Source organism: Brachyhypopomus gauderio, chromosome 9, assembly GCF_052324685.1.
Source record: "Brachyhypopomus gauderio isolate BG-103 chromosome 9, BGAUD_0.2, whole genome shotgun sequence".
NCBI classification, from domain to species: Eukaryota; Metazoa; Chordata; class Actinopteri; order Gymnotiformes; family Hypopomidae; genus Brachyhypopomus; species Brachyhypopomus gauderio.
In genome coordinates, this window is record NC_135219.1 from 6,658,339 (window position 1) to 6,684,281 (window position 25,943).

The 25,943-nt window shown below is 40.1% G+C and overlaps 1 protein-coding gene across 2 annotated transcripts in view; it reads left to right on the forward strand.

Moving 5' to 3' along the window:
* Positions 1–21,330, forward strand: part of ezrb (ezrin b) — a 28,477-nt gene extending 7,147 nt beyond the window's left edge. For both annotated transcript variants that reach the window (XM_077016712.1, XM_077016713.1), the window contains exons 3-14: positions 4,268–4,351; positions 4,963–5,058; positions 5,690–5,964; positions 8,425–8,508; positions 8,681–8,827; positions 12,170–12,266; positions 13,783–13,946; positions 14,618–14,748; positions 15,870–16,030; positions 18,442–18,534; positions 18,786–19,040; positions 19,938–21,330. In XM_077016712.1, coding sequence (XP_076872827.1) covers positions 4,268–4,351; positions 4,963–5,058; positions 5,690–5,964; positions 8,425–8,508; positions 8,681–8,827; positions 12,170–12,266; positions 13,783–13,946; positions 14,618–14,748; positions 15,870–16,030; positions 18,442–18,534; positions 18,786–19,040; positions 19,938–20,102 — 1,752 coding nt within the window. In that variant the 3' untranslated portion in view covers positions 20,103–21,330. The remainder of the gene's footprint in view (positions 1–4,267; positions 4,352–4,962; positions 5,059–5,689; positions 5,965–8,424; positions 8,509–8,680; positions 8,828–12,169; positions 12,267–13,782; positions 13,947–14,617; positions 14,749–15,869; positions 16,031–18,441; positions 18,535–18,785; positions 19,041–19,937) is intronic.
* Positions 21,331–25,943: the final 4,613 nt, after the last annotated feature.

Consider the following 25,943-nt stretch of genomic DNA (forward strand, 5'->3'; position numbering starts at 1 on the left):
TGTGAGAGAAGAAATCACCACACCTGAGACTTCAACTGAGAGTGGTTGAGAGCATTTCCATTTCAGGAGGCCCTCAGCATTTATTAGCAGACATTCAAAAGTAGGTCAGAAACCAGTGGTGGATGAAGTACACAAACCACATACTATGGTAAAACATTACTCCAGTACAAGTAGAAGTCCTCCCTTTAGACTTCTACTTTAGTAAATGTACAAAAGTATTGGCCTTCAAATGTAAGCTACTTAAGTATTGAAAGTAACAAAATAAACCAGCTTCTAAATAGCAGCCCTAATCAGGGCTGACTAACAAGACACAGTCCTTGTGAGGAGTGCTAGCCACCAAACTGAATGAGCATATGTGCATGTACATGAGCATTGATCAGAAGTGGGTTGATAGCACAATAGGATCAAAGCATCAGCTAACTCAATGTTACACTAGTGAATACTCAAATATCTAACCCTTTGTAATATCAACTTTAGTGTGCTATCAAGTGTGGTATATATAAAGGAGCACCTTCTCCACTGTAAATTCTGTATAGAGTGGTAAATTCAGGAGCAGAACTACCATCGGCACTATCATTCATCTCCTTTACATCAGGCTATCATCTAAGTTGTTTGCCAATCAAAATCCAACATCTAGAGGCTGTACAAAAGCCAGAGGGAGGGAGGAAGGTCCTACAATGTGGGAGGGGTAATGGGCGTACAGGGTCCATGGGTGAGACATAAAACATCCTCTAAATAAGGCCAAAGCAGTGGACCACCAGGGTCATGAGGGAATGCCTCAGTCAGATGTAGGACGTGGTCACCATAGAAGCAGAGGAGGTGCCATGGCAGGTTTTGTCCCTCCATGAAAGATACCACAGAAAAAATTCAAAGGTGACTCATTGTCGTGTTCAAGAAACCAGTCTGAGATGATTCGCGCTTTGACATGGCGTGTTTTCCTGCTGGAAGTAGCCATCAGAAGATGGGTACACTGTGGTCATAAAGGGATGGACATGGTCAGCAACATACCTTGGGTAGGCTGTGGCATGTGCTCAATTGGTACTAATGGGCCCAAAGTGTGCCAGGAAAATATCTCCCACACCATTAAACCACCACCACCAGCCTGAACCGTTGATATAAGGCAGGATGGATACATGCTTTCATGTTGTTGACGCCAAATTCTGACCCTACCTTCCAAATGTCTCAGCAGATATCGAGACTCATCAGACCAGGCAATGTTTTTTCCAATCTATTGTCCAGTTTTGGTAAGCCTGTGCAAAGTGTAGCCTCAGTTTCCTGTTCTTAGTTGACAGGAGTGGCACCCGGTGTGGTCTTCTGCTGCTGTAGCCCATTGGCCTCAAGGTTTGACGTGTTGTGCTTTCAGAGACGCTTTACTGCATGCCTCAATTGTAACGACTGGTTATTTGAGTTACTGTTGCCATTTTATCTGCTCGAACCAGCCCGGCCATTCTCCTCTGACCTCTGGCATCAACAAGACATTTGTGCCCACATAACTGCCGCTCACTAGATATTTTCTCTTTTTCAGCCATTCTCTGTAAACCCTAGAGATGGTTGTGCATGAAAATCCCATTAGATCAGCAATTTCTGAAATACTCACACCAGCCCGTCTGGCACAAACAACCATGCCAAATTTAAATGACTTTGAGCCATTCCGTTCAAAGTAATTTAAATCACCTTTCTTTTCCATTCTGATGCTCGGTTTGAACTGCAGCAAATCATCTTGGCCATGTCTACATGTCTAAATGCATTGAATTGCTACCACGTGATTGGCTGATTTGACATTTGCGTTCTTGAGCAGTTGGACAGGTGTACTTAATAAAGTGGCCGGTGAGTGTATAAGCCACAGTCTAACAGGAGGATGCAAGATGCTGGCAGGGAAACCATCCTCAAAGAGCAAAGCGGCAGGGATCATATACGTGAACAAATGGGCATATGTGATGGATACCCTGGTGTATACATAAGTCCAAACGGGAGGAGAGTGGAGGAGAACAACAAGGCTCAGATCCTGTTTGACCACTAGATCCAGACAGTAGTGCAAACCAACCAGACATTTTTAGTGGGCAAAAGGCAAAAAAAAACCTCTGGTAATGGATGTTTGTCCCAACTGACGGAAATGTCCAAAGGACAGAATATGAGAAGTTGGGAAAAACTCCAGGGGCAGGAAGAATAAAGAGAGACACTGTGGAATATTAACACCAAGGTTTTCCCAGTGGTGATAGGGGCACTTGGCTGTGACACCCAAGATGGAGGTGTGGCTTCACTGATCCCATGAATGACATCAATCTCAGCTCAGGAGTGTGTACTCGTAGGAACAGCAGAAACACTTTGCTGCTCCTTCAAAGGTCTGCTACTAAGCCTACAGGCCTCTGCTAGAAGGTCTGAGTGTGGGGGGGAAAATACCCTCTAGAAGGAAGAGATTTAAATGATTGTTTATTTTTGCTGTACTAACAACAATAAAGCAATGACTTCATCCCTTATAAAAACTGCCTGTGAATTGTTTTGTTTTCCTTTTTACATAAACATGGAGATATCTGTGCAGTGTGAACATGACCAGTTCCACTTGTCCTATAAACATACAAAAAAATTTGTACGTAAACTTTTATTCCTGTGTGTGTGTGTGTGTGTGTGTGTGTGTGTGTGTGTGTGTGTGTGTGTGTGTGTGTGTGTGTGTGTGAGAGAGAGAGAGAGAACATGCACATTTATTCCTGTGAGTGTGTTTTTAGGCTGGAAGAGAACACAATGAGCTAAGGGCCCACAGAATGCATGTTGCTATGGCTGAAAGGCAGTCTTTGTTTTACTGTGTAAATGAGCCAGCCCCCGCTCTAATCCCAGCTCTAGCCCAAACCCCAGCCCCCGCTCTAATCCCAGCTCTAGCCCAAACCCCAGCCCCCGCTCTAATCCCAGCTCTAGCCCAAACCCCAGCCCCCGCTCTAATCCCAGCTCTAGCCCAAACCCCAGCCCCCGCTCTAATCCCAGCTCTAGCTCAAACCCCAGCCCCCGCTCTAATCCCAGCACTAGCTCAAACCCCAGCCCCCGCTCTAATCCCAGCTCTAGCTCAAACCCCAGCCCCCGCTCTAATCCCAGCTCTAGCCCAAGCCCCAGCCCCCGCTCTAATCCCAGCTTTAGCCCAAACCCCAGCCCCCGCTCTAATCCCAACACTAGCCCTAATCCCAGTTCTCGCCCCAGCACCAGCTCTAGCCCCAGCCCCAGCCCCAGCCCCAAGCCCAGTTCTAGCCCAAGCCCTAGCCGTATATACTGTATAATCATTAAAACTTAAGACTAGATGTTTCATCTAACTGTTAATCAGCTTCACCACTATATTGTTTGTTTCAGAAGTTCAATTAGTGTGTGAGTTTAGCCTGGTAAGTTACATCAATCCTGTGAGCTTGCAAAGTCCAGAGCCAGGCAACCTGTTAGTTGATGTCATGCAGTCTGTAATGAAACCAGCTGATGGTTACAGCATTTCTGATATGACCAATCAGTGACCGAATGTGGGCTGGGTTAAAACATGTATTAAAACCAGGATTCAGTAGTCCATTGGTGTTTTTCAACTGCCAGTGTTTGTACTGGTCAAGATCTAGAACTTTTTACATATTTGTTTCATACAGCTATTTGAATGATTATTGTTGTCTCATGTTAAAAGTCATGATTTCATTATTGCATATAATAATTGTGTGTGTATAACCATGTATGGGTTATGTTACATACATATTATATGTATGCATATAACCATGTATGGGAGGTTTACAAACTTTCAAGCAGCTCTGTACGAGTGTGTGTGTGTGTGTGTGTGTGTGTACACACACACACACACATACTCGTACAGAGCTGCTTGAAAGTTTGTAAACCTCCCATACATGGTCACTGTTTTCTAAAAATAAAAAAAAAAAACAATTAAAATAATCTTTTGAAATGAACATCCAAGTCTCAATTTGTAAAGAAAAATATATATTTATTATTTATTCAACAAAAGTAATTTATCTCTCAAAAAGCTGTGTAAAAGTATGTGAATTCTTTCAGTTAGTAGCTGTGTGTGTGTTTGTGTGTGTGTGTGTGTATTTGTAAATAATTTAAGAATATATCATGACTTAAGATTTCAAATGTGACAGATTGCTATTTGCATTACCTGAACTATTATTTACTTGTGTACATAATCCCTAAAGAATGTTCAATGTTCTATATTTGTTCTTCGTTTACCTTCAGAAAACATTTTAGGCATTACATTAAATAATTGCTACTCGGTGACCTATTTCTTCTCTTCTTTAAGGTAAATGTCCGTGTTACTACTGTGGATGCTGAGCTGGAATTTGCCATCCAGCCCAGCACAACTGGCAAACAACTCTTTGATCAGGTCAGTTGATCTCTAGATTCTACAACAAAATATAATTTTTATTGCATTTTTCTACATCTGAATCACTTGCATCACTTGCATAAATGAGGCACTTGCCTTTTGCATTTGTGTGGGAAATTAGTATGATTTTAAACACCCAACATACTCACTACAAGAAGAAAATGCCCATAATAAGAATTACAGAATTAAATGTATAATCTATTAAAATAGGTTCTGTGGTGTAAGCACAATTGGAGATTATTTCCAAACAATGTTTCAAATCAAGATGTCACAACTATTATGCTTCGGCGCGCACACACACACACGCACACACACACACACACACACACACACACACACACACACACACACGTACACGTACACATGTACAGAGCTGTTTGAAAGTTACGTTTGTAAACCTCCCTAACACATACATATACACACACACACACCAATCACCAGCCCTTCCACCAATTACTACACACAACCACTTCCACAGTCACCTATTTATCATCACCTGCACCTCATTCCATTTTCCTACAGGACCATCTTGTCAGTGCTTCTCAATAACCATTTCCTAAGTGTTGATGTTTGTTTCTGTCATTTAACTAAGTTGTGGTGTTTCATAACAGGTTGTCAAAACCATTGGGGTGCGTGAAGTATGGTACTTTGGACTACAGTACACAGACACCAAAAATTATCCTACTTGGCTAAAACTTGAAAAGAAGGTAACTATGCATTTCAAATTAATATAGTTATCTTAAATGTCTTTTTGTAATTTAATACTAGGTTCAGAATTGAAATGAAGAATTTATCCTTTCCAGTCAAAGCAGAGCATCCACCCCCACGCCCCCAAAAAGTGTGAATATTGTGCATTAAGATAGTCATGCCATTTTAACCAACCAAAACGGTTCTTTAAAATATTTAGATGTCTATTTAAATAAAAAAATAAAAATATATAAATATATTTTCTGTATAATTTTGACCAGCTGATTTGGAATATTACATATTTGGGCATCATTGGCTATCATGTCAGATCTTTTCACAAATTGATCTTTTTTCACAAATTTGATCTTTGACCAAAATAATTAACATTTTTCCTCATTGGTTTCACACACACACAAAAAAAAACTTTTGTCCCCAACATGTCAATATCAAAGACAAAATCTGTTCTATATTACCATGCTATGTTTAGTGAGTGGTGAAACTTCATTTATAGTCAACAAAAGTGAACGTTCATATGGTCAGAACCATTTCTTCTTTGATTTTCTTCTGTGTTCCACGTCACCGTCTCTTTGTAACATTCAGCAATAGTCTGCCATTGTGTTGACATCGTATCTCCTATGATGATGGCTTTAGGTCAACTCTCAGGATGTAAAGAAGGAGAACCCACTTCAATTCAAGTTCCGTGCTAAATTCTTCCCTGAGGATGTGTCGGAGGAGTTGATTCAGGACATCACCCAGAAGCTCTTTTTCCTCCAGGGAAAGGAAGGTATCCTAAGTGATGAAATCTACTGCCCTCCAGAGACAGCTGTGCTTCTTGCTTCTTACTCTGTGCAAGCCAAATTTGGCGACTTCAACAAAGAGGTACACCAGCCTGGATACCTCAGTTCTGAGCGTCTCTTGCCTCAACGGTAAATTTTTTAATATATACATTTATAGAATAATGAAAGCCCTATACTTTTAAAAGTATTTTACTTTCTATTTAATTTGTTCCTGTGACCCCCATGTGCATATAATAGTTTTATTGAGAGAAAGAAATTACAATTCCCAAGGAAAGGTTACAGATGTTATTTCTCTAATACAGGGGTGCTCATTACGTCGATCGGGAAGGAAGTGTCGGTCGATCGCGAAGGAATGTGCGTAGATCGCGTGACATTAAAAAGTAGTAGATGAATCGCCCATCTGCACTGACGGTTGGATTTTGATTGACATTCGTGGTAGCCAATCTGCAATCCGCTCAACAAATTTCGTTCGCCACCTCACAACCCCCAACCCCCCCGGTAGATCTTTCTGACTTGGTCATCTTATAAGTAGCTCGCAAGCTGAAAACTTGTGGGCACCCCTGATCTAATAACTAAACATATTTCAGCAAAACATCTGAATGATTTGATTGGACAGTTTTATGCATGTTGATGTTAATTGTTATTCAAAACTGTTGTTGGTGATCACCATTATAAGCAATAATAAAGCAAACAAGCAAGGACACTGATGTGCCCTTTCTCAGCAAACCACACCCCCAACCTGCAAACCCCCCAAACATCTTTGAGAATGTACCCTTTCTCATTCACATTTGGTTGATCTAATTAAAAACTATAATACTCTCTGTTTTTGGAACAGTAAAATGGGCCACATATTCTTATGTACATTCAATTAAATATGACCTGAAAGGAAGGCTTATATCAAATAAGTAGAATGTGATTTAATGATTTCAGGTTGATGATTAGGCCAGTATTGATGGACTATATATTAGGCCTGCAATGGCTTCATATAAAATGCATATTGTACACCACCTTTTTAACTATTAGATGTAGTTTTAAATAGTTGTTTCTGCCAAAAATTTGAAAAAATCAAAGGAAATTAACTGTGCATATGTAATATTGTGAGAGGAACCTAGAGAGGAAGAAAACCAAATTCAGTGTATCTAGAGATGACCTGGCCATTGTAAAAATGATTATTGTACCATGGATATTACCTGATTTTATAGTGAAGACAGCTTGATATATCATGGCTTTGAGATTAAGATTTTAATAGATACTATTATAAAAATAATATAACCATATTCAGAACCATAAAAGTGTTCTCCTTTTTGCTAAAATACCCAAGACAGATGTGCAAAGTACATGCTAGCATTAGCATTTCAGCATGTAATAGAATCAAAATGTATTGGTACAGGATTATGTTGTCAACAGTTTTCACACTTCTAGAACATTTAACCAGCTAGGTTCTTAATTGCCAATTTGTCATCAGCCTCTAGTGAGCTTAGATAATGTCTCTGGAACATGACAGAGTTCATTAGAAAAACTGCTTCCATCAACCTGAGCAAACAAACCTGAGTATTAGCAGTAGGCATAAGTTAAACAACATAAGTATTAGCAGTAGGAATGTCTCTGTGTGACGTGGCCACAAGGGGCCACACAAGATAAATAGTGTCAATGTAGGCACTTAAATGTATTAAATAGTGCTTTGTAGTAAATATAGATCTGCACAGAATTCCAGAATCCTAGAAGTTAGCATAGGGGAGAAATGGTCTCTGAGGCAGATGAGGGAATGCTGACTTTATATTCTAACATACTATCCATACTGACAGAATTGTATGGTAATTTTTCAGCTACCTGCCATCAGTGTGTCTGTCAGTGAATCCAGTAGCAGTTGTGCTTTAAAACTATTACCAGCAGGTAATAACCTGCATGGATTCCTCAAGGTGTTGGAAATATTAATTTGAGATTTTGGACCATGCCAAAGGGTTGACATTTTATAGTATCCCTGATAGCTTAATTCACTACCATTCATAATTATCACTATCAATCATTCTTAATTCATATGAACACTGAGTATAATACAGTCTGTTTGGGACTATGGTTTGCTGAAGCATGCTGTCTTTAATAATCAAAAACAAATTTGATGTGGATTGTGATACACTCATTCGGTAGTCCTGAAATATATGATAAAATTCTTGATAATCTCACAACAATCTGATAATAAATTATGATAGTGATGGTGGCTGAGCTGGGGGTGTGTATTGACTGGTTGCTTAATCATTGTATATGCATCTACACCAAAAAAAAAAAAAAAAAAAAAAACACTTTTTGCTCCATCAGTTAAATCACCAAGTTGACAGGCTGGTGAATGCCAATTAAATCTCACGTTTCTTTATTTACACCTTGCTTGACAGATGTTGTTGCTTGACAGATGTTGTTTCTAAACTGATACCAATCACAGTACAGTAAATCAAATAAGTTATATACACTATCTTGCATAGACTGGAATATGTATTAAATTGTGTATGTGTGTGTATTAAATTCTTCACATATTTTTTTGGCAAGAGATTGAAACTGAAGTTTTCCCACTTGGTTTTATATTTTTGTTTCTAGAGTTCTGGAGCAGCATAATCTGTCCAGAGAACAGTGGGAGGAGAGGATACGGGTGTGGCACGAAGAGCACAGTGGCATGCTGAAGTAAGTCGGCCCTTTTCATGTCCATGATACTGTGCTGTCTTGCCTTTGGTATACACAGGAGTAACATGGAAGCGTGGAAATTGTCGATGCCAGATTAAGACATGAAAGCTTGGCTGCGTCTGTCACCTTGTGTGTTTACCATGGAAGAATACTTGTAACTCTTGTTCTGTAGGGAGGATGCCATGCTGGAGTACTTAAAGATTGCACAGGACCTGGAAATGTATGGGGTGAACTATTTTGCCATAAAAAATAAGAAGGGGACAGATCTTTGGCTGGGAGTCGATGCCTTGGGCCTAAACATTTATGAGAAAAATGACAAGTAAGTCTAGCCTTTCCATCCTCATGTTACATATTAGTCTTTAGTTTGCAGTTGAGATATTCTTATTGCTGAAGTATGTATGTGTGTGTGTGTGTGTGTGTGTGTGCGCGCGTGTGGTGTATGGGTGTGTGTTTATGCAAAAACAATCAACTGTACCACAGTGTGGTATAATGAGTTCCCAGTAAAATGTGGATTATTTTCATAAAATCATACATCTGGGAGTGATTTATCCACTTTAGGATTCTACTTTTTTTAAGGAGTGAAGAATAACTTTTGTTTATGTAGCAAGTTTAATAGCTAATCCATTTTATTTTTACTTTTTTATTGAATTGTTTAACTTATGTTGATATTAAATTGCACTTTTCCATAACATGTGAAAAGTGAGCAATCCGTCTCAAAAGGTGGCAGCACAAAGCATGCTGCATGACCTTAAAGCATATGCATGTGTTTTTCTTGGGGGTACATGTCCTCCAACTGTCTTTGACCTGTAGGTGTCCTCTAGCTTTGGCCTGTGACTGTGTAAGAATGTAGTATGGTTCTTGATACCCCCATTTGGTCATTATGCCAATACCATCAACTAGCCATTGTGGCTTCAATTAGCTAGCGCCCTCCAAATATGTGTCAAATAACCACCTGGAGGGTACTTCCAATAAGAAATCAAAATATGTGATTCGAAGCACCACATCTATTAGAACTGCTGTCTGTGTGGCAACAAAGGGCAGCCCAACACATTCTGAGGATAGCACTAACAGGCCTTTTTCAGCAAGCAAGAACACACACATGTCCAGGTTTGGCTTGTGCGGCAGCGAATTACAGGGCGGAGTGAAGTCACATCTCTCACCCAGAGATTGGTGCCAGTCTGCTCACTTGAACTCTGTCTGAGCCATGGATGCCGTGGCATAGACTTTTTTAATCAATTGTGTTGATTCATGCATAAATGTTTTCCCACTGTTTTGCAGGGGTTTGGGTGATTTAATCAATACCTTTTGACCAAGCAAAAACTGACTATTCAAAAATAATACCATGGTATAAATGATTTATTTGGGCCCAAAGTACTTTGCAATACTTTGCTTTTTTTGCTTTGGGTTCATTTTAATTTCCTTTATGTTTGCAAGCAAAATCACATTAATTTCAATTAATTTGCCACTATGAGCAGTGGGCAGTGGTAACCTAAAGGGACAGGGCTTAGTATAGAGGTACTGTAGGTCCATAAGGGAGGAATTGCTAACTGTAGCTGTGTTTTTGAGTTACCCTGTTAGCAACTTGGTTGGCAAGTAAAGTGATTCCAATAAATTAAACTATGCACAACCTTTATACAAATAGGATTTTATTTAATGCTACTGATTAGCACAGCATGCCATCACTTACTAATATTTTTACATAATTTAATTTGTTGAATCGGTATATTGTTTTACATGATGCAGGTTACAATAGTTAGTAGTAGTACTCATTTCTCACTACAGTATCACTAGACAAATCAAGCCAAGCCGTAAACTGCATCAAAAGTCTAGTGTGACCGATTGATCACTCATGTAAACACAATTTTTAAACTCAACTGTTAATATTTCTTTTCTTATAAATGTCTTAATGATAGGGGATATTAAAAAATACTATTTGAGATCTAATTTCTGTGGTGTGACAAATGCATTTAAATGGAATATGTCTCATTTAGGATGCTGAATACGTTACATGTTTACTGTTGTGTTAAGTAAAATCTTGATCTGACCACCCCTTGATCTGACCATCCCCAGCCCTGAAATTCATCTATAGAGGTTCCATAGAGGTTCTCTGTCCTGAGGGAAATATTTTGAAAGGGACATTTGACTTGAGTGTTTTTTTAATTGCCTGATTATACCCTTTGACAAGCCATTTCTCTTTGATATTATAAATTAACAAGTTCAGTGACTGGTATTGAGCCACTACAGTCTGGGTTCTTCAGTTAAAGTCTTATGCTTAAACATTTTATAGGCAGTGCTTTAGAATTGGTTCTTGGTTGTTTCCTTTAAGAGTTAGAAGATATTGTTGTGTGGTCATTTTCTGTATTTTGAGTAACACTTTCTGTTGCCTCAAACAGAGGGGTGTGTGCATGTGTTAAGCTCACTGATGACAAATACCTTTCCCACAGTGCCCTCTGCTGTAACCATAGTGATGAAAACTGGTTTTTCAAGCTGTGTTGCTCTTAAGAATGTTGTTGAAAGAAAAAGGGTGTGTGTGTGTGTGTGTGTGTGTGTGTGTGTGTGTGTGTGTGTGTGTGTGTGTGAGGGAGGGAGGGAGGGAGGGAGGGAGGGAGGGAAGGAAGGAGAGAGAGAGAGAGAAAGAGAGAGAGAGAGGACAATCTTCCTGCTTAAATTATGTACCACACTTTACAATAAAACTGTAAAAGTGTGCCATGACACAATGGCATAAATAAGGACTACTACTATATGCATTGGTTATTTTAGCTCTTGTTTCAGCCAAAGTTCCTGATTATATAGACAAGCTATGGTATAGTTTCTAATTTAATAGCCTTCAGTCATTGTGTCGATAAGAAAGTCTGTCTTTAAAGTTGTGTCATAATGTATTGGTTCCTGGGGATGTCCTTATCTTAATTTTTATGCTGGCTTCATTGTACGTTTTATGGATTGGGCAAACTACTGTCTCCATGGCATTAATCAGAATTTGTTTAGTCTGTGGATTGTGTGTAGTCTATAAAATTGTTGAAATATCTTGTTATAAATGGCTATGGTAAAGAAGAATAACTGGCATGTTTAATCAGTGTCAACATTTTAATCTTTGCACCTGAAAAGCTGAAAATTATATCTGCACTGCCATTTCATTGAAGATTTTAAGACTGTAGAGTTATTCACCAATTTCTCAGCATTCTTCACCTTCCATCAGCTCTGTGTGTTTTGTTGGGTGGTTCAAAGCGTTTCTTTATTTTTGCCTGTGAGCAGAACCAACTAGATATTCACAATGAATGCCATAATTGAGGTACCACACCCCATTAAAAGAGTCATGTTCACATACACAGTCCACATAACATACCTATTCCAAAAGAGGTCAGTTACTTGCATTACACAAGGACATGAGGGAATGTACCTTTTAAGTACATTCTTTGAATTTTTTAGAAAGACATTATTTGAATATTGTGTTATTTGCCTAATTGTCTGTTTTGAGTGCTTATAAAAATGGTCTGTCTGTAGCAGAATTATACGCATCTACAAACAGATCTATATTATCTCTATTGTACCTTTAAAATCCTGTGTGTGTGATTTGACATCTGACATCTACCACAAGTACTGTTGCTATCATTTTGTCTATAATGTGTAAATAACTCTTTTCTTTTCCTTAATTTCTTTATAGGCTTACACCCAAAATAGGATTTCCATGGAGTGAAATAAGAAACATTTCTTTTAATGACAAAAAGTTTGTCATCAAGCCCATTGACAAAAAAGCCCCAGTAAGTGGCCATTTTCTAATACAAACTGATTTAACATTATAAGGAAAATGATATTCAATGATAAGGAAAATGATGAGGCATCAATGATGAGGTTTTGTTATGAACAAGATAAGTTTTCTTCTTTTTTAACAGTTATGGAAAAAGTTGGTGAACATTTATAATTTATTCCTGAATGGTAAGGGTAGGCCCAGAGCTCACTCTGTTTGAGACTCACATCCAGGTTTTACTGATTTGTCTTATGATCACTTTGACTGTTTTTCTAACAATACAAATTCCTTTTAATATGATGTATGCACTGTTGGGTGTGCAGCGAGCACTCACTATAAGGTGTGTTTTCTTAATCTTGCCCATTGGGAACCCACAGTATTACTGGATTGGTTGGGTGAAATGTGAGAAAGTTAATACTCCGTCAACACTCAAGGGAGAAATAATCTAGAAGAGTGTTGAAGTGCAAAGTTGGATGGTATACTGAAATGTATACAAAAAAAATCAAATTTAAATAGCTTACAATACAATTATACTCCAGTGAGAGCACTACATTTCAAGTTTTAAGTGGAGAAAAACTAACCCTAGTCCAGTATATATATTTTGTAACCAGTTGTGCTTTGAATTGAGTCAAATTGTTAACTAGTTTGTGCCAGATTAGCAGACATTTATCTTTTACTGTTAAAAATAAAAAGGCACTTCTTGATGGTTGCCACTGTTGGTATACCTGGTAAACAGAGATGTACTAATGCTATTTAAACTTAATGCATAACTGGTGGAATTCTTTGATCCTTATTAGTGATTGCATAATTTATACATGAGCGCAGGCTGACCCAAAGCAGCCAAGATAGTCAGATATGTCATAATGATGTAAAAGGGTTCAAAAAACGTTTTCTAGATAAACCGTCTTCAGGTAGAAAGTGCAAAATTTTCTCCCTCACTTTCTCTCAAGTACACAAGCATATCTTTGGAAATAGTTTCTTTATTTATTCCCTCCTTGGAGTTGGCAGGCTAATCTTAACCCAGCAGTGATGCATGTAAACATGCTAAAACCCCAGCAGGACCACTCAGTCTGTTAAAAGTGGATCACCAATGCCACCACCATGTTGTTGTCAACTAAGAGCTGAAAATCAGATTGCTGTCGTATAATACGCACTCAGCAGAAACTGCAAACAACTGCCTGTCCTGGCAGTTGGGCAACAGTTTGTAATTTTACACAACCTGCTGCAGAAAGTTGGCAACCTCTTCACACTATGCACTTCAACATCCGCTCACCCTGCTCCGTCAGTTTATTCCTATATTACTCCTGTGAGCGACTTTCACAAATGTTTTTAAAAACAATCTACATGCCTTGGTGCTTAATTTTATACCCCTGTGGCCATGGAAGTGATTGGTAATTGATTCTCATAATGTGGATGGGTGAGCGAATATGTTTGGCAGTATAGTGTACATGTGACATCCTTCCATGTGGGCACACGTTCTCCTAATACCAGTTTCTGCTCCTCGTCACTCTTGTTCCTCTGCCCCACAGGATTTTGTCTTCTACTCCCCACGCCTGCGCATTAACAAACGCATCCTGCAGCTGTGCATGGGCAACCACGAGCTGTACATGCGCCGCAGGAAGCCCGACTCCATCGAGGTGCAGCAGATGAAGGCCCAGGCCAGAGAGGAGAAGCATCAGAAGCAGCTGGAGAGGTGTGTCAGGAGGGGGAGGGGGGGTGCTGCCTCCCACGTGCTGCTTTTGAGCCGTGGTATTTTTCAGCAGTTAATTGTTGAGGCAATTTCATCACAGATGAGTATCACCAAAAGACAACCAATGACGTCCTTGTCACAGGGTGTGTGACACAGGGTGTGTCATACAAGGTCAGAAACCATCTAGATGTGTGTTGACTTTTTAGTATGCAGTTTAGATGTTTTTTTCTGGTAAATCTGAGGTAAGGGGGGGAGGGGGAATTTTTTTTTTCCTACCACTTAAACTATTTGAACCATGTTGTTTATGCTCCATGCTTGTGTTTAATCAGTAAACTAAATCTAGATGAAAACAATGAAATGAAAACCCTTACATGTCAAATAAAGAACAGGATGTTAAAAGATGTCTACTAAAAGCACTGTGTGGAGGTTCAAAAGAACTTTGTGTGTCCAGTGTGCTGACGCTTGCTTGGCCATTGCATAATCCACATATTTGAGGTTAATTGCAGTTACACTAATCTAGCTTATATCAATGTATATTCGATTCAGTATAAAGCATATAAGACCATCTCAGACTTGTACAGCCAGCCTCTCTTTGTGTGTGTGGTGCGCTAATCTCAGTGGACCGTTCTGCTGTAGTAAACATGTGCTATAATGGGCCTGGGTCTTATCTGCAGGGCTCAGCTGGAGAGCGAGAAGAAGAAGCGTGAGGCCATGGAGCGAGAGAAGGAGCAGGTGGAGAGGGAGAAGAGGGACCTGATGATGCGGCTGTACCAGTTTCAGGAGAAGACGGAGAAAGCAGAGAAAGGTAGGACATTGCAGTCGTACGCTGTGGCTTCAGGTTAAAGCAAATACAGTTGTAATTTGTAATGTGCAATAACAAAGTACAATACCAAATAACAGTTGTTGATGGGTCTTGAGCTTGAGAATATACATTTTCTGTTCATGTATAGATGCTGTGGAGTAATTCTTTGTTTAAATATTTGCCTTATTTAGAAAACAATTCTTGCTTACTTAATAATTATAAATAATCTTGCTTACTTGCATACTTAATAACTTGGGAATTAATACACATGCACACTTCATGCAGTGTACCTTCGTTGTGTTAAATGTATGCTGTACACGGAACAATCTGGACATTGTTGGACAGAATGGAAATGGTGGATGTCCTAATAGTTACAGAAGCAAGTTGATTGTATATTGGTTGCAGCAGACCTGATCTGCTCAGGCTCCTTTGGTTCTATCTAACTGATTAGATAGAAATGTACATAATTTCTAATACCATTTCCACAAAATTCAGCTGTTTAGCTTATCTCGTATGTAGAAGCACACTGCACCAGATGGTCATTTGCGATAAAGCACATTTAACACAGCCTGCTGACCAAAAGCTGGACAAAATGACAAGAAATCCAAACCCACAACAACAAAAAGCAAATACAGACACTATGATTGAATGAATGATTAGAGGGCCAGAAAGGCCAGAAAATCAAAATGTATGTGTGTCTAGATTTAAAAGCAGAGCTGGAGGAAGCACATCTAACCCCAGCTGGTCCCATGGTCATGGAGCAGCACCTGCTAGTGTTCTGTCCCCTTATAGTTTTATAAACACACATCCGTCCACTGGAGGGACTGCTCAGTGTCCAGATAGAAATATAAATATGGACTGCTACTAGTTGTCCCTGGCTAGGGAGTTTTTCCTTGCCGCCTGGCTTCCTGATTAGGGATCTGGCCCCATGCGATTGTAAAGCTGCTTTGAGACAACATGTTTTAAAATGTTCTATATAAATAAAACTGAAACTGTCCCAGCACTTGAATCTCACTGTAAATCCTGCTGTACATCGTCAACAGGGTGGTGAAAATCAGATGCGAACAGGGTACGCCGCGCAAAGTGTTGGTGTTGTGCAGCATTGAGTTTTTGCTTTGTGTCAGACCTGCACGAGCAGACACAGAGAGCCCAGCAGCTGGAGCGGGAGCGGAGGAGGGCGGAGCAGGAGGCTGACCGCCTCGAGGCTGAAAGACAGTCTGCCCTGCTGGCCAAGGAGGAGCTGGCCCGCCAGGCCCATGATCAGATGAAGACACAGGAGCAGCTGGTGAGAAACCCTATTAAAGCTGTTCATGTGTTAAGGTCTTGTAAATATCCAGGGGAAATGTATGTAATAGTAGTGTCTTTTTGTGTTTGTCTGTGTACGCATGTGCGTGCATGTGTTCTTCAAAGTAATGTGTGTATATATATATTTTTTGTTTTGTTTTGCATTTTAGCAGTAAATGTGGATTTAGCCACTCTACATATCAAACCGACTGTAACTGAGGTTATCAATTTAAAATAGCATTATTATAATAGCATTTTTTCCGTCTTCAAATCAAAGCAAATCAAATTTTATTTATATAGCGCTTTTTACAACAGTTGTTGTCACAAAGCAGCTTTACAAGTGGGTTTTCAACCTAGACTTAAAGATTGTGACTGTGTCAGAGTCCCGTACGCATTTTGGAAGGTTGTTCCAAAGCTGGGGGGCCTTATAAGAAAAGGCTCTTCCCCCTGCTGTTACCTTATTAATTTGAGGAACTAATAACAGACCAGCACCCTGTGATCTTAGTTGACGTGGGGGTTCATAGTAGGAAATAAGTTCCTGGAGGTATTCAGGAGCAAGCCCATGTAGTGCTTTATATGTTAATAATAGAATTTTAAAATCAATACAAAATTTAACTGGGAGCCAATGCAGGGCTGATAGGACTGGTCTAATATGCTGAAATTTTCTAGTTCTGGTCAGAACTCTGGCTGCGGCATTTTGAACTATTTGAAGTTTATTTAGATTCCTATTTGAATATCCTGACAATAGTGAATTGCAGTAGTCTAATCTAGAGCTAACAAAGGCGTGCACCAATTTTTCTGCATCATCCTGTGATAATGCATTTCTTAATTTGGCAATGTTGCGGAGATGTAGAAAAGCTATCCTAGTAGTATTATCTATGTATTTATCAAATGATAGGTCGGAGTCGAGTATGACGCCTAGGTTTTTGGCTACTGTGCCAGGTGTAATGGGATAGTCTGCAAGATTAAGCATTAAATTTGGAATTTTTTGTCTTGCGGCCTTAGGGCCCACAAGGAGAACTTCTGTTTTGCTCTCATTTAGTTGGAGGAAGTTTAGAGACATCCAGCATTTAATATCTCTTACACAGGCCTCAATTTTTCCTAAACTGAGTTTGTCATCAGGTTTGGCTGATATGTAAAGTTGAGTGTCATCTGCATAGCAGTGAAAATTGACACCATGTTTGTTTATAACTGTGCCCAATGGTAGCATATATAATGTAAATAATAGTGGTCCTAAGATGGAGCCTTGCGGGACCCCATATTTAACTATTGTACGTTTGGATTGAATATTATTGAGCTCTACAAACTGATAGCGATTTGTTAAGTAAGAATAAAACCATGAAAGGGCTGTGCCTGAGACTCCAACCCAGCGTTCTAACCTTTCTAGCAAGATCCTATGATCAATTGTGTCGAATGCTGCACTAAGATCAAGAAGCACTAACAGTGATACATAGCCTTGATCTGAAGCAAGGAGGAGATCATTTGTTACTTTAACTAATGCTGTTTCAGTACTGTGATGGGGCCTAAAACCAGATTGGAACTTGCCTGAATAATCAATGTATAATGTTACCATTATTTTACAACTTGTTGGATTTGACTAATTAGTCGATTTCAATAGTCCCAAATTGCAACTAAGAGCAATGCCTAAGTGTGAAACGTGAACGTGAAACGTGCCATATTTGTCAATTGTTATTACTAGGGGGCTGTGGTGCACACGTGCCCAGAGCAGTGGGCAACCCTAGCCCAGCGCCCAGGGAGCAGTTGGGGTAAAGTAGCTCAAGAGCACCTCAGTCATGGCCTCAGGCCTGGGAACCCAACACCTGTTCCCTAACCACCACACCATGACTGCCCTTAGGGGAACAAGGACAGTTATTGATGTCTTATGAATAATTTGTGCTAAAAAACTACGAATACTACCTATTTTAACTAAAATTGCAATGGTACTGTGCAGGTTTGATGTTGGGTTTTTGTAAGCTGATAGTTCAGTGTCTTCGGGCAAACACAGTTTACATTGCATAATAAACGGCTCCCTTTACGGTTCAGTTCAAAGTGGTCCTTGATGGCCAGGGCTTTGGGTTCAGCTTCACGTGTAGATGGACCCACACAGGTTTCTGTACCATCTGTACCCATCTTGATTTACAAGCCTTCATCCCAGCATTCACTGCTGCACATTTTCAGGCATTTGTTTTGTACTCGGTAACATATGTGATTTAAAATAAAGCAAATTACAATTCTTAACACAAAATATACTTTATAAGTAATAGTACAGATGTGTGTGTACATCTAAACATGTAACTGTCTCTCAGTAAGAGATCTGTGTGTGTGTGTGTGTGTGTGTGCGTGTGTGTGCGTGTGCGCTATTCTATGTACTTGATCTTCTATTCTTGATGACATTATTATGTGTGCATACAGGCAGCTGAACTTGCACAACACTCTGCAAAGATAGCACACCTAGAGGAGGCCAGGAGACGCAAGGACGAGGAAGTCAGCACATGGCAGCATAGAGTAAGCACCTTAGCCAGCCATTGGGTTTACATTTGTGTTACGAGATGTGCATTGAAGCCCCTTTAAGTATTAAGTGAGATGTGCATAGAATTTGTTACACACCACTTCTTGGAGTCCTTGATGTCCACTTCCTGTTTTCATAGCCTAAAGAGCACATTGTTATTTTCAGAACATTTCTTAAGGTTCACATAAAGAGCTGATGCACATGCGTGGCGCACACACACAAGCACAATAATGCTGCGTTTCTCCAGGCGCATGAAGCACAGCAGGACCTTTTGAAGACCCGGGAGGAGTTGCACCTGGTGATGACGGCTCCACCCCCTCCTCCCCCTCCTCCTCCTCCCCCCATCTACGATGACACGGAGGAACACGAGGCCGAAGACGGCGAGGAAGCCAACGGCAGCTACAGTGCCGACCTACGGAACGACGGGATCAACGACCACCGCCATGAGGAGGACCGCGTCACGGAGGCCGAGAAGAATGAACGTGTTCAGAAGCAGTTGAAGGTGAGAGGGAGACATAGAGGTAGAGATAGAGAGGGGTAGATGGAGAGAGGGAGATAGAGGGAGGTGTACATGGAGAGAGATAAGAGAGAGAGGGGTAAATGGAGAGAGGGAGAGGGGGGTACATGAGAGAGAAGGAGAGAGGGAGGGGTAGATGGAGAGAGAGGAAGGGGTACATGGAGAGAGGAAAGAGGGAGGGTGGGGTAGATGAGAGAAGGAAGGGTAGATGGAGAAAGGGAGAGATAGGGATGGGTAGATGAGAGAGGGGGAGGGGTTCATGGAGAGAGGAAAGAGAGGGAGGTGTGGATTGGAGAGGGAGGGGGAAAAGAGAGCAAGACAATTGCCTCCTATTGCAAAGGAGACCTGGATACACACAGATTGAGAGGGAACTCCTTGGAATGTGTACGTGTGTTTGTACGAGGAGTTCCCCTCGCAATCTGTGTGTATCCAGGACTCCTGTGCAACAGGTGACTATTGTCTCACTCTCGGTACTCATTGTCACTTGAACATGAATACACATAATGCACTAATATTGACTTTATTTGTGGGTGCTGATACATCCATTTAAGATAGTTTCCATGACAACATAAACAATGAAATATGGAAAATTCATATTTACTAAATACCTCATTGCAATTTCAAAACCTGAAAATCATTTATTTTCATTGATAAACAAAAAAGCTAATCATTGTAGATGCTTTAAGCCCGAGAGGTTGAAAATGGTGTGATTTCCTGCAGCCCCTAGTGTACAAATCTTGCAATTACAATGCATGCTAAACCTCTTGTATATTTTTTGATTTCCTAGACAATTTCAGTGACTCATGCCACTGAACACCGTGTATGTTCTGCCTGTCCAGATGACTGACCCACTCATCTCACCTTGTTTTCTTTCCTTCTCAGGCTTTAACCTCAGAGCTAGCTCACGCTCGCGATGAGACCAAGAAGACCCAGAACGACCTGCTACACTCCGAGAACGTGCGAATTGGCCGCGATAAATACAAGACCTTGCGACAGATTCGTCAGGGCAACACCAAACAACGGATAGATGAATTTGAGGCCTTGTAAAATTTGCTGGCTTGTGGGGCAGGTGTGGGGAACAACATGGAAGTTTGAAGAGAGAGGCTTTTTCTTGTTTGTTCGTTACAAGAGGCATACCCTCAAAACAAGAAAATGACTTGTGCTTACGGGGCACCAGGTTGTTAAAGACTCTCCAGAAATAGCACAAATGTTCTGTTCACATAAAGGGTTTCTAGGAATATTAGTAACATGCATCACATTCTGGCACAGTAGTGCCAAAATGCACCTTTTCATAGCATTGAAAGATTTTTTTTCAGATGATTTTTAATTTGATTAGGTCAAATAACTTTTTTCTTCAACCAGCTGTGGGTTTCGATAAGCATTTAATTCCTAAGTGGATTGTACCACAATAAATTCTTTAATATATTTTAAGTCAGAAAATATAACCACTTCTGTGCGACACACACACACACACACACACACACACACATATGCACACACATAATTGGCAAATGGGAAAGTGTACTTCTATATGGATCATCAAAAGAGGAGCATAACATCCCTCTTGTATTGTAACCGTTAGGGTTTAATCATTTACATAATCATTTATATTTTTCATTTTATATTTATTATGTATATGGGCCAATTAAGAAGGGTTCTATATTTGTATATTTTGCTGTTTTGTTAATTAAAATCAGCATTTGTGTCAGGTGTTGGCCAAAATATTTTTTTTCCAACTATGCACTTTTTCATCATATCAAAAGCATAGATTGTGTATTTATTAATTGTACCTTTTCACTTTGGGTTATGTTAATATTCTTTGGGTTATGTTAATATTCTTACTTTGTCCTGTAGATTCACTGATTGTAATATAAAGTTTCTGCTGTGGAAGCACCCCTGCAGTTTCATATTAATTGGTTTTGTAAGTACGGTATGTTGTATTCTTTAGTGTTTTTAGAGGGTTCATATTAGCACAGACTAGCCAAGTTGAAAGCAGAGCAGGGTGTTTTGGCACAGGCTAGATTGAAGTCATGTCATAAACAGCCTAAACTCAAAACATTTCAGCCATATTGTAATAATTACTCGTTAAAAACATCATCTTTGTATGTGCATATATATAAGTGCCCACTGCATGTTTTATTTAGTAGTTATTTAGCTCTCCTTGAAGTAGCTGCACATATATTGGTGATATAAACACTTTATTGGTCTTCTTTAGTAATATGTAGTATATAAGAATCTGTTGCATAAAAATTACTATAAAATGCTAAATATTCAACTGAGAAGGAAACCTATGTATTTTTAAATTAAACTTCCTTAATTCCTTAATTTAAGGAAAAGTGTCCAAAAATCCAAAAGTGTGTGTGTGTGTGTGTGTGTGTGTGTGTGTGTGTGTGTGTGTGTGTGTGTGTGTGTGTGTGTGTGTGTGTGTGTGTGTGTGTGTGTGTGTGTGTGTGTGTGTATATATATATATTCATCTTGGGAGTGACATATACAAGTCCTGCACAGTGGTGAGAGGGATTTTAAGCCATTCTTCTTGCAGGATAGTGGCCAGGTCACAACTATACGTTTCCTGACTTCCTCCTCCAGAACACCCCAAAGTGGCTCAATAATTTTTAGATCTGGTGACAGGCCATGTGAGATGTTCAACTTCACTTTCATGTTCATCAAACCAATCATTCACCAGTCTGGCTGTGTGTATTGCTGCATTGTCATCCTGATACCTGGCACCGCCTTCAGGACACAATGTTTGATCCATTGGATGCACATGGTCCTCCAGAATGGTTTGGTAGTCCTTGGCAGTAACGCGCCCATCTAGCACTATTGGGCCAAAGGAATGTCATGATATGGCAGCCCAAACCATCACTGATCCACCCCCATGCTTCACTCTGGACAACAGTCTGGGTGGTACGCTTCTTTGGGGGTTCTCTACCGTAACTCTCCCGGATGTAGGGAAAACGGTAAAGGTGGACTCATCAGATAACAATACATGTTTCACATTGTACACAGCCCAAGATTTGCACTCCTTGCACCATTGAAACTGACATTTGGCATTAGCACGCGTGACCAAAGGTTTGGCTATAGCAGCCTGGCCGTGTAGATTGACCCTGTGGAGGTCCCGACGGACAGTTTTGATGGAGTTGAGGTGCACATTTAATTCTGATTTGGGCAGTCGTGGATTCATATTTTTTGGTTAGCACCCGAATATCCTTTTCAGACAGCTTCCTCTTACGTCCACGGTTAATCCTGTAGGATGTGGTTCGTCCTTCTTGGTGGTATGCTGACATTACCCTGGATACCGTGGCTCTTGATACATCACAAATACTTGCTATCTTGGTCACAGATGCATCAGCAAGATGTGCACCAACAATTTGTCCTCTTTTGAACTCTGGTATGTTAATGTTGTGTGCATTGCAATATTTTGAGCAGAACTGTGCTCTTATCCTGCTACTTCAACCTTCACACGCTGCTCTTACTGATGCAATGTGCAATTAATGAAGATTGGCCAACAGGCTGGTCCAATTTAGCCATGAACGGGCAACACGGTGGCTTGGTGGTTAGCACTTTTGCCTCTCAGCACTGGGGTCTTGGGTTCAAGTCCCTATCTGAGGGGAGTTTCCATATTCTCCCTGTGCCTGCGTGGGTTTTCTCCGGGATCTCCGGTTTCCTCCAACAGTCCAAAAACATGGAGGTTAGGTAAATTGGCATTCCCTGACAAATTCTCCCTGAGTGTGTGTCTGTGTCTCTATGTTCAATAAAAAGTAGTGTCTGAGTGTGTGTGTGTGTGCTTGTATGCCCAGTGGTGGATGGTGCTCTGTCACTAGGGTCTGTCCTCTCTCCCCTTCCTGTAGCCCATTCAGTCCCCCAGGGGGCTGTGGATCCCGGTAGAGAGTACGCTGTGCGCAATTGGCTGCCGCTTCTCGCCGGTGTGTGTGTGTGTGTGATTGGTTGTCTGTGACTTGTACCTGTGTTAAATTGTAAAGCGCCTTGGGTATTCAGAAAGGTGCTATATAAATTGAACATTCATTCATTCATTCATGAATCCTCCTAAACTAAAATGACAGGCATTTCAGTTTCATTGTCCAAACCCTGTTTGTATGTGTGTGTGTGTAATTATATATATATATATATATAATATAACAAAAACAGTGGAAGCTAAAGTTCATAAAAATATGACCTACATAGCTGCTATTTGATTTGGATTAGTGATGTGATGTTAGTATTATTGACTGGTTACATATATTGCAATACTGAAATCTCTGAGCTCATACATTAAACTCAGAAGCAAAATTTACCCTTAGAAATATTTTCATTTATAATGTTCTTTATATTATTGATTAGCTTTATTCTTTCTGGGGTCTTTTAGGCACACGCATGCTTTCATTATTCATTGATAATTCAGTTAAATCATTCAATATTCAATTCATTATATCTCATTTAAATTATTGTAATGAGCTGTACATTGGTATTTTATTCTAAGCATTATTCATCAGAACAAACAACACACCTGACTTGTATAGTGCCTTGACTGGAGACTGAGATGGAATGCTGTCCATAGCCCTAGTGCCAGTCCTAAGCCACTGGCTTCAATCATTGTGTTACTGTTGGATTAACAAGTCCTGTCCAGTGGTAGCTTCCAGCTGTATTCACGAAAGTAATCTTTAAGACTTGTTCATTCAGTCAGTATTTTAAAATCTAGACTTATCTGGTAATAAGTTTCAACTTTAGCCATCATATTTTTGGTTATCAGAAAAGAATACAGTAAGGATCTAAGTATATAAGAAAGTATAAAAATGTAAGTACCTAAGAATCTATATAAAAATCACTAACGACAAACTACACACCTTTACGACATCGTTATTGTAGCAGGTGCTCTTAATTTGATCAGTTTTTACCTGTATTGTAACATGATGTGGGATTTACATTTAAAGAAAATGCATCCATGTCCTCATTTCTGTGTTCTTTTCAGCATGCCCATGGCAACGTCCCCTCGCTAGTGTGCATGTTCTGCATGTGAGTGGCCATTAGCAGGACATGGGAACATTTTATCAACAGTACATTTTTTAAGGCTGAAAGGACAGTGCATCCAACTATTTCCTCTCCAATTTTCACCCTTAATTTCCTTAAGATCAAGTGGTTAGAACAAGTCAGAACGTTACAGACCAATACAATTCCTCCAGTCACTTCTCTGCAATTTGTTGAGTTGTTCTCTTCCAGTACACCTCTTTCAGCTGAAACTATCCACGTCTGCTCGTAGAAGCAGTTCTTTTAGATGCTTTTGTGTACTCAGACATCTATGAGCTGATATGGACATGGTCAGGGCCGGAGTGGGCCACTTTTTCAGCCCGGGAGTTTCATGGCCAAATCCGGCCCAAAATTATTTTCCCCTCCCAATCGGCCCAAACTAGAGATTGACATGAGCCGGCCCATCAGGAATCCTCCCGAATCTCCCGATTAGCCACTCCTGCTCTGGACATGGTACTAGTGAATCAGCAGTACCTTGAGAAAGTAGTTTTTATGGGTTATGTAGTAGTTTTTGTCTTTAATCGGCCACTACATTGTTATTTTGGGGGTGCTAGTGCCATACACACCCTGTGAAAAGTCATCATCAAGTCTGACACACATGGTGTCCAAAAGAAACAGGTTAAATTATTTCCATGGAATTCAAAATCTTTGCGTGTTCCTTATAGCAGGGATTAATCATTTGACCATTTGTGATTTTTTTTCAGTTTGTATAAGACTAAAGTACTTAACTGCTGAATTTAGGCTCCTGTAATAACTTTTGAAAATGCTTAAATGGCATCTTCTTATCTTTTTTGTCTAGTTTGGTGGTCATTGAACCCTATGAGACTATATTTAACATCCTGATGTTTTTTTTCCCTGTGATCATTGAAAGTTGGCAGGTATAAAATATTTGCCCTGAGAAGTAAACACCATTGCAATTTTTCTCGTTTGCTTTGCTTTCCTTAAGAAGGTAACACCATCACTAAGAGGGAAATGGAAGGTTGGTATTGGTGTCCTCCCTGCATCAAGATAATCCGTTTATCTACCTTTAGTTCTAAATATAAATGTCCTATTGGCTTTCTGGGGGTGCTGTAGGTGTTGACAACTTTTTCTGTTGCTGCTGAAGTTGTCCTTTACGGGACAGCAAAAGGTTATAGAGAAGCAAAACGACATTGCTTATGTACACCAGACAATGGAGAAGCTACATGAAGCAGCTCACCTAGGAGAAAAATGACCAAGACAGAAAACATGATATGACCCAAAGGCATCGGCCAAGATCTCAGAGACACGAGCCAAAGTGCTCGTGCTGCTGCCCAGAAGGAAGTGAAAAGGCCATGGCTGGCAGGCTCTCTCTTAGCAACCTTCAACTCAAATAATTGACTGGCAGTCTGAAATTCAAGACCTGTGCAAAGTTGTTCCCTTGAGAAGTCTGGCTCTGCCATGCTGGTAGAATGTAACATTACAGGCATAATTTATGGGAATGTGGGTGAAATTCTCCCCTTCCCTTTAGTGTTTCAAATGAACCTAAAAAGAGGCATAGAATAAAATCCCACTATTTTACTGCAGCAAAATAAATATAACATCTACCAAAAGGACACAAAATAATGCAATTTATTTTATACAGTCATTTACAATTACACAACTCTGTTAACACTGTCATTGGATCCACACTGCCTAGACCCCCTAAACTGATCAGTACAGACCATTGCTCCATAACTTGGGTGGTGAACCTTTAAAAGAGCAACATTATCTGATATAGAAAAGGCTAATACACACAGTAAAAGTAAACTAGCTAGCTCTGTCTGACTCAGTAGCATCAGCAGAGAGTGAAGGTCCGAAGGGAACCCAAGTCAGGACGTCGCTGAGGTGGACCGGATAGGCAGCATT